The sequence below is a fragment of the Poromitra crassiceps genome (genome assembly GCF_964638095.1).
Source record: "Poromitra crassiceps genome assembly, chromosome: 12".
Classification (NCBI taxonomy): Eukaryota; Metazoa; Chordata; class Actinopteri; order Beryciformes; family Melamphaidae; genus Poromitra; species Poromitra crassiceps.
The window spans coordinates 32,523,250-32,533,249 of NC_139632.1; the positions used below are offsets into that span (position 1 = coordinate 32,523,250).

General features: G+C 46.9%; 1 protein-coding gene across 1 annotated transcript in view; it reads right to left on the reverse strand.

The window, feature by feature from the left end:
• The window catches only part of glis1b (GLIS family zinc finger 1b), a gene marked incomplete at both ends in the record, with an annotated part of 136,162 nt that overhangs the window by 122,908 nt on the left and 3,254 nt on the right, over positions 1-10,000 (reverse strand). The window contains 2 exons of the mRNA XM_083647347.1: positions 1,341-2,742; positions 4,279-4,456. Coding sequence (XP_083503473.1) covers positions 1,341-2,742; positions 4,279-4,456 — 1,580 coding nt within the window. The remainder of the gene's footprint in view (positions 1-1,340; positions 2,743-4,278; positions 4,457-10,000) is intronic.

The window sequence follows — 10,000 nt, forward strand, 5'->3', positions numbered from 1 at the left end:
GTGCCAATATCCAACACCGCAGAAAATTACCATAAAATACAGCTTTCTATTGCCTCTAAAGCTCTCTCGCCTCAGCTAATTTTACAAGCCGCTCTTAGACAAAATTATTTAGAAAATAAACAAGAGCTGGATCTTTTCAGATAAAAAGACTTGAAATAAAACAGGTGCCGCAGAAATATTGCAGACTCGGTTTTTGGATAATTAGGACTTGGACGGTTTCCTGGACTTGAAGAAGAGCACTTGTGACAGGCGCTTTGGGTGAAGCCGTGAATTGAGCAAGACTAGAAAATGTTACGGAGCGTCCCTCTGTGGCTCGCTTCTCCAGACTACTACATTTCTCCCCGTGTTTGGCTTGGATAGAAAGCCAATTCACTTAATACTTGTGGGACGGCTAAACATTTAAAGCTCCCATTTAAGGGGATCAAGTGTAGGCATTGTTTGGTTATGTTAACCAGATGTGTTGGCTTTTCATGATCTGAATCCCTTCTCAAAAAACACAGTGCTCGTGAAAATAAACATGGCTTCGCCCTACACAAATTGTGGACTAATTGTGTATTTGGACTAAATCATTCTTAAGGTTGGAGGGCTTTTTCCATTTGCTGAGGGATGCGGAGGAATGACAGCTTGACATTGATTAGTGTGTTGACTTGTGGAATTTGAGCCGTACCTGTAAAAAAAATAAAAAATAAAATGCAACCACAAATCTATTTCTACAGTGACGAGGTAGCGCCATGGCTGTAACAGTCTGTAACAGTCCACATCTTCAGTGGGGAAAACCTCTGTTTGAAATGTTCCACTAAAAACACAGGAATGACAAACAGATCTGTTTCTTAAGCAAAACAAAATACAAGTTCATGCTGAAAAGTAATCAGCAATGAAGCAAGTCCAGTCTTGTTTTTGGATACGACGCACGACGTATCTCGTTGAGGAAAAATCATCTTGTGGGAATGTATTATTACTTTATGAAAAATGTGTATTTAATTTAAACAAAAAACATCTTCTTTTCACATAAGGTTGCAATTATAGGAAGAGTTAGACCCAAATATCAAACCAAGAAATATCACCTAATAACCCAAAAAAGAGAAAGAAAAGAAACGCTGTCTGTTCTCAAGCAGAACCTACTGTGTGCCTACAAATAGATGATTGTGTGTTGGCCTGCTGTCTGTCTGCACAGAGTTCATATGAAACCGGGCCTTGGTTACTCTGGTTCAAAATGAGGCAACTACTTCTGAGTGGATTGTGAAAACACTGGCTGAGTGGGATGTGAATACTGTAATCCTGACATTAGAATGGATTGTTCTGGTTCTGGCCCGGGTGGAGGTGGGCAGTGTGAGACTCACCATACACTTGTTGGGTTTCTCTCCAGAGTGGACCCTCATGTGAATCAGCAGCTTGTAGCGGGCGTTGAAGGGCTTGTAGCGGCGGATGCAGCCAGCCCAGAAACAGGTGAAGTCCTCACCTTTGCGCTGGTCAATGTGGACCTTCTCGATGTGCCTCACCAGCTCCTCCTGCTGCTCATAGGCAGCGCTGCAGTCGATCCAGCGGCACACTTGCTTATCGACCAGCGTGCCCCCTCCAACCTCTTCTCGCTCCTGGGTCGTGTGGGAAGACGGTTTGAGTCCCAGGGAGGAGGAGGCTGCTGGCGCTGTTTGCTGGCTCTGGAGGTGCAGCAGGCCCCCAGGGTTGGAACCCACGTATTGGTGCAGGTGGTAGGGCGGAGGCATGGCGGGCCGAGGGGGGGCTGGGTGGTGAGGGTGACGGAGGTGCAGGTGCTGCTGCTGGTGGTGGTGGTGGTGATAGTGGTGCTGAAAGAGCTCATCCTCGCTGGGGGAGAAGTCATCCAGGGGCTCCTGCTTTAGGGCAGCCCCCGATCTGTGCATGCCCCCTTCTAGCAGAGCCCCGGGCCCCGAATGCAGGGCTCCAGACATCAGGGCCCCGCTCATCAGCAGCGCCAGCCCGTCCGGCCCCCCTCCTCCCCCGGGCCCCTGCTGCATGGAGCCCTGCTCCTCGCGCGGCCCCTGGCCCTGCTCCGCCTCCACCGACGACGACACCGAGGAGGAGGACGAGGACTCGGAGCAGGAGGAGAGAGACAGCAGGCAGGTGGCAGGTGAGGGCAGCTGACAGCTCTCCTGTAGCGGGGGCTGCCGGGGGCTGGCGTGAGGCGGGGGCAGGGGCGGGGGCTTGCAGGGTGGGGAGGTAGAGGAGGGGGAGGAAGAGGAAGAGAAGCTGGTGTGGCTGGGCGAGAGGTTCGAGCGGAAGCCGTTGACGCAGGCGACCATGGACATCTGGGAGGAGGAGCAGATGATGGCGGTGATATCGATCCCCTCGGAGGCGGCCGGGGAGCTGGTGGCAGGAGTGGAGCTGGACTGCGAGCCCAAGGACAGACAGCGTCTCTTCAGACTGCTCGCGCTGAGCGGCCGCGCTGAATGACGGGAGCCCGCGGGGGACAAAGCCAGAGGGGAGGAGCCGTCTTCATTATTAAAGGGTTGCGCCACATCCGCTGACACGGCGCCGCCTAAGCCGCTCACTCCGCTGTTGCTAACGTGCGGAGCTTCGGCCATCTCCCCCCTCCGCACCCCCACACCCATGCCCGCCCGAGAGTTCTGAAAGCCGGCCTGGGACGTGCTGGGGAGCCCCGGCCCGGCGCTGGATATCTTGTAGCCCATGGAGCTCTCCTGCTTGATGGGGTAAAGGAGGTGAGGTGAGGCCCCCGGCAGGGACCTCTGGAAGCCAGAGGAGGACCTGTGATGAGACAAACACACACAGAGGAATATGAGCGCTATGCTATTAGCGCCACACTGGCTGGAATATGAGCGCTATCAGCCGGCTGCCTGTTGATAGATACAGGCCGGCTCATCCTTCCCCCCAGACCCCCCCCAGCCCCCCTACTCCCCCACCAGCCCCCCTACTCCCCCCCAGCCCCCCAACTCCCCCCCAGCCCCCCTACTCCGTCCCAAATGGGCCGCTAAATATTTCAAGTAAGTCTCTCATGTAGAGCAACTGGCCTTACGGGTACAAACATAAACAGTGTCTAGGTCATGTAGGGTTTAGTGACTCCATGTTGGAAAGCAGGGAGCACCAGGTAGCACTCACCACCTGACCCACCACCTGATGAGCCAAAGTGACTTCATGAAGAAATGAAACAGGATCTTGCGGTGACGAGAAGTTATGAATGGGCATTTATGACTAAGAATAGAGCGAGGGGCCGAGGGGCCGCTGGCTGCTGCTGGGTCCATCTGACGGGCTTTGATGACACAAAGGGGTTAAACCCAAACCCAACATGGGGATAAATAGGGAGTCACCTGTTTTGGTGGCATAATGGCAGCCTATGAAGGGTCAGCGTTTACAATACTGTGTATTCTGGTGGGAATCTTTGCCCTGGTGAATGGAGGAGCCAGGTCACATTTCACCATGCGTCGCTGTGATCTCCTACATAATCATTCCTGTCAGTTGGCTCATTATGGATTTTGTCCAAAGCCCCTGAGTGATGTGAGAAGGGGCCTGTTTTCTCTGCGCTGTCCCCATGAAGGAATCGTCTTTGTCCCTCCTGCCGGCCACGCCGACGGGGGGGCGGGGAACAAAGCTAACGCTAGCTAGGCTTGCAGAGAGCCACTGGCAGTTTGTCGTCGTCGTTGTTAATAAAGACTCAACTCCCCATCTCCCTCTATTCGGGAGCGCCATTTCCTGTTTGGCTGGAGTGAAAATATTCAGAGACAATATTGAGAGAAGCGAATGTCTGTCCAGAAGCACTTTGGGTTGGATGGCTGAGGATAGCGGGATAGGAAGGAGGAGGGATCTGGGATTTGTTTCTGACCTGAACAGTAGGGCGATGCCCGCATGTTGCATTAGTATAGCATTAGCATTAGCAACTAGCATTAGTTAGCATCATGTTGGACTCTGGACTCCCTCAGCGCACTTAAGGAGATGTACTCTGGACTCCTTCATTGTACTTAAGGAGATGTTGTACTCTGGACTCCTTCAGTGTACTTTAGGAGATGTTGTACTCTGGACTCCTTCAGTGAACTTTAGGGGATTTGGGCTTTCCGGTTACAAGTATGTGCATCTGTTTCACAACAGCCAAGATAATGAAGAACATGCTGTACCCTATTAGTCAAAATGTACATACCCCATAGGAAACATCTGAAGCTGTAACAGGAATTAGATTATTATAAAGCGATGGGGACAACATGTCTCACCTGGGGTCTTATTATAAAGCGATGGGGACAGCATGGCTCACCTGGTGTCTTATTATAAAGCTATGGGGACAGCATGTCTTACCTGGTGTCTTGGTGCGGGACGTCCTGCAGATGGAGGTCGGATGTGGGTCTGTCACAGTGGAGGCTGGGGGGGTAAAGCCCCCCCGGCTGACCCAAGCTCTGGCCACATGGCATCAGGGTGGCCTCGCTGACACCCAGCTCTACGCCACCTTCCTTCTCTGAGCAGTAAGCGCCATTCACTGGGGAAAGAGTAGGAGAAATGCCACGGTTAGGCATACATAGCTTATACTGTATTAGGGTCGGGGTCAATTTCATGAATTAACTCATCAATTCCTATTCAGGAACGAGATTTGGAATTGAACTGGAATTTAAGGCATCTTAATTTAATTCAATGACATTCTGTGAAATTCCACGTTTTTCTTTTCTTATCACATGGGAAGATGACATGTAGGGCTATATTATCAAAAAGGAATAATCATAACATGTTAAATGTACACCTTTCAGATGGGATTTGATGCATAACATGTCATCAAACATGTCATCATAATACATAATACATACATAATAGTGATGCGCGGGCCGCAGTTATAACCGCGCTGACCGCAGATATCCCGCCCTGCGGGCGGGCCGGTTCATAAAAATAAACATTCTGATTAATAGCGGATGGGTTGCGGGCGGTTGAAATGATGTATCATTAATGAGGAAAAATAATATTAATTACGTTCTCTAGTCTATGAACGTATTTTAAGCTACATTTTTCGTCAGGCACATTCTTCGTCGCCTATTGTAGATCCCCCAAAGGACCCACGGCCGTAAACACAACAATAGCCATGTGCTAGGTCGCCTCCACTTTTCGTCCATATATTATGGTCAATGATGTCACCCTCAAAAAGGAGTCTCCGCTGAAGACGTGTTTGAAGAGAAGACACGTTCGTATTTTCCCATACAATGAGGCAATCAAGTAAACTATCAATCAATCAATCAATCGATTGATTGAAGTAAACTAAACTTAAAGCTATAGCGTTAGCCGAGTAAGCTACATGAGGGCAAGTGGTGGACTGGATATAATACAGCATGGAAGTTTATTTGGAGTCTTGGACTGCAGCGATCGCACCAACGACAGCAGAAACCGTAAGTTCGCTCCTTTTATAGCGTTTTATAGCGTTTATAGCGTCGGGTGCATGGCGGGCGTGGATCTATAAATAGTATGAAATAATGTGCGCGGATTTATGGCAGGCGGACGGATCATGCATACACGTGGATTAGGATGGCATAAAAGCTCATCCGCGCATTTCTAATACATAATAATAATCATAACACACTGGCACATGACTGAATGCGTTTGATTTGTTTAACAGTTTTTTTTATTGGAGTCATAATATTTGATTTGTAATGTTTAGCGAGTTGAGACAAACTCTCTTCGAAATGGAATTGTAATGGAATCCAGTTCTGTTCCCGACATCATCCCAACTCAATTCACATTGTTTCCTTAGAATCGGGTGACGTTCCAGTTCCAGCTCCAGGAATGGAATTTAACCCATTGATACCTGATGCAGCATTTGTGTGTGTATCCCTTTACGACCGCGAACCGCGTGAACGCGGTTCGCGGTCTTAAAGGGATACACACACAAATGAGGGATATACACGCAAATGCTGCATCAGTTATCAATGGGTTAATTGAATTGACCACGCATTCTTCTCAATTCAATAAATGAATGGCCCTAGCCCTGGCTTGTATACTAGATACCGGCTTATATTATATTATATTATATTATATTATATTATATTATATTACATGGCTAATATCAACTTGCCATTTGTGCACATTGGGATAGTGTCTCTGACCCAAAGTGCCTCTTAAACTCACAGTTGGCTAAAGGAGATGGGACTCATCATCTATTGACAACACTGACAGAATGATGTCCGCGGCAGAGCTGCAACAGCTTACAGTGGGAGCCGCGCCATGAGCGACATGTTGAAATCCTATTACATTATGAATATTCTCAGGAGGGATCATCACTGGCTGCAACAATGTGTATCTGCTGATATATGGAGAGAGAGACGCTGACATCCAGCTGGTGACAGTAAGGAGAGAGAGAGACGCTGATGTCCAGCTGATGACAGTAATGAGAGATTCACTGCTGAATATCATAACTGGAATAATCTAGTTATTGAGTTATATCCAAGAGGCCATGCATCCATTTAAATTAACTCCACCTTATCTTTCTATTTCTTTAAAACAGAGGTAGGGACCTGGGGGGGGGGAATAGCGTGATCCTCCCACATGCTACGTCCTGCCGGTGAAACTACTCGCTGCCAGGCGAAAAGAAGCGGATGACGACTGCACATGTATCAGAGGAAGCATTATGCTAGTCTACTACAACTCTCCCCCGATTGGCAGAGGGGGTGGAGCAACGACCTGGACAGCAGGGGGAATTGGCCAAGTCCAATTGGGGAGAAAACGGGGGGGGGGGGGGGGGGGGGGAGACCCCTTTGGTTTTTATAGAGATATTATTATTATTATTATTATTATTATTATTATTATTCTATAGATATTATGTATAGATATATTATAAAGATATCTCCAGAGTTCAAACCTAAGAATGGGATCTGACCGACATGCCGTACCTTACGACTATGACCAAAAATGTACCACTGACTTGTTAAAGCAGCCAAATAAAATGGTTCCAATAAAGCCTGTGGACAGAAATAGAAAAGGGACAGATGAAAGTGGAGGAAAGGGGGTTTGGTGTAGGAGGAAATATTTGCTGAGGGTAAGCTGATATCCCACACATTCATGTGGAGGCGGCCACACCGTTCCCCGTTCCAACTTCCCTAACTCAATTTCTCAAATTCAATTTGCCCCTAACGATGTTATTGACAATGTTATCACACACACCATGAGCCATTATCAATACAGTCACCCAAACACGCTGTATGGGAGAGAGAGAGAGAGAGAGAGAGAGAGAGAGAGCAGAAAAAAGGATACTGGAGAAGGATGAAAAGGATATAAGGGGTAGAAATAAACTAGATGTGAACAGCAGACATGGTCAGAGCAACGAGGTCAGAAGAGCGATGTGTTCAGATGAAAAAGTAGAAAAACGAACAAAAGAGAGAGATATTGCGATGACAATAACAGCTGGGAGGAAGTGTAAACGCAAAGCGGGAGGAAGTGTAAACAGGAAGTGTAAACAGGAAGTGTAAACGCACAGCGGGAGAGAGAGAGAAAGGAAGGTTTTGAAATATAGGAAAGTGGCAAGAAAAGATAATAAACGACGAGAGAAGACAACACTTCCCGAGCCACGTTATCCACAGTGTTAGGAAAAGCTTTTGACACGTCCTCCTACCAACAGCTCCCCGAGGCGTCTGTCTTGTCCCGGGTCAGAGCTCAAAAACAGAGACGCAGAGAGGTGGTGGGAGGCAGAGCCAGCAAAACAAACAGTCCAGGCCCGCCGGGGGACGGCAGCCATGCTGCTTTCACTCAGAGACATTAACAGAAGGCAAAGACGTCTCTGTTTTCAAGCCTTACAAATCCTTCTGTTGATCAAATCTTCTATTGTTCTGTCTTTTGCTTGTTGTCTCCCCGCTGTCCCACCAGTCAGGACAAGTGTGTCTCTGTGCAAGAGACGCTTCAAGACCTGCTGAGGACAAGCCAAGTGTTCCTTCCCTCAACAGGAATAATGTAATGTCATCAGGATGGCAGGAAGTGACATGAGGCAGGAGAGAGATGACTAATCAGAGAGGTCTTCATTCAGCAAACACATGCACACACAAACATTTCTACTAAACGAACACAAGACAAACAAGCCAACACAAACAACCCAACACGTTTATAAAGAATGGCACACACAAACAACCCAACACTATACGAACATAACACAAACAACCCAACACTATACGAACACAACACAAACAACCCAACACTATACGAACACAACACAAACAACCCAACACTATACGAACACAACACAAACAACACAACACATTTATAAAGACATGCACACACAAACAACACAACACAAACAACACAACACATTTATAAATACATGCACACACAAACAACCCAACACTATACGAACATAACACAAACAACCCAACACTATACGAACACAACACAAACAACACAACACTATACGAACACAACACAAACAACCCAACACTATACGAACATAACACAAACAACCCAACACTATACGAACACAACACAACACTATACGAACACAACACAAACAACACAACACTATACAAACACAACACAAACAACCCAACACTATACGAACACAACACAAACAACCCAACACACTTATAAAGACATGCACGCACAAACAACACAACACAAACAACACAACACATTTATAAAGACATGCACACACAAACAACCCAACACTATACGAACATAACACAAACAACCCAACACTATACGAACACAACACAAACAACCCAACACTATACGAACACAACACAAACAACACAACACTATACGAACACAACACAAACAACCCAACACTATACGAACACAACACAAACAACCCAACACTATACGAACACAACACAAACAACACAACACTATACGAACACAACACAAACAACCCAACACTATACGAACAACACTATACGAACACAACACAAACAACCCAACACTATACGAACAACACTATACGAACACAACACAAACAACCCAACACATTTATAAAAACATCATCATAAAGCACAGCATGGACTGGCAATCTCTTAATTAGGTCTTGACTGAATGCCCGCACGCAACACGCGCACGGACGCACGCGCACCCGCACACACACACACACACACACACACACACACACACACACACACACACACACACACACACACACACACACACACACACACACACACACACACACACACACACACACACACACACACACACACACACACACACACACACACACACACACACACACACACACACACACACACACACACACACACACACACCTCATAGCACAGGCCCGGACCAGGCAGACTATAGTAAATGGCGCCCAAATAGAAGACAATGCTCTTTCAAAGCAGACTGCTGTGCTTGGAAATACAGCATGGCCGGTGGCCAATGAAAGTATAGCATGTAAATGAATATAAATGAGTAAAGCACTTAGAGAAAACAGAGACGAGCCCAGAACACTGATTACCTGTCGACCATTTGTTTTGTTAAAACAGATTGAAATACAACCATTGTTTCCCAGCCTGATTTTCTATTATTATTATTTTTCAAGTATTTATTTGGATGCCTCTCCATTGCCAGCGATTGTTTTACCGGCCGTTCTTCGGGATTGGGTTTACATGTCTTTCAACAAAGCATCATTGCTAAGGCACACATGCTGTGACTAGTCATGACCATATCGCCCAGCCACAGTATATTCTATCTGTTCTGCTCTCCTCTTCCCACCTGGGAGGGAGCATCCCCCCCATAGTGGGATTGCTGTCAGGTGAAAGAAAGCGACTGGCGGAGGAAGAGAAGATGGGATAAAAATCGGAATAAAAAACTTGATTAAAAAAAGAAAGATAAAAAAAGAAACAAAGAAAGAGACAAATCGAAACGTAAGTAAAATCCAAATTGTCCAATCGGAACAGCAGCGAGTGAGCGCTCCCTCTCTTTTCTCTTGTCCCTTTGGCTATCCTTTGGTATAAAGTGATCACAGACCGCTCGGGTTGGTAGTGCAGCTTACTGACGTCACGTTACATGAGTTCTGCCTATTAAAGTTCTAATTTTTTACACAGTTGCCTCTAGCTCCCTTTTGGAGTCA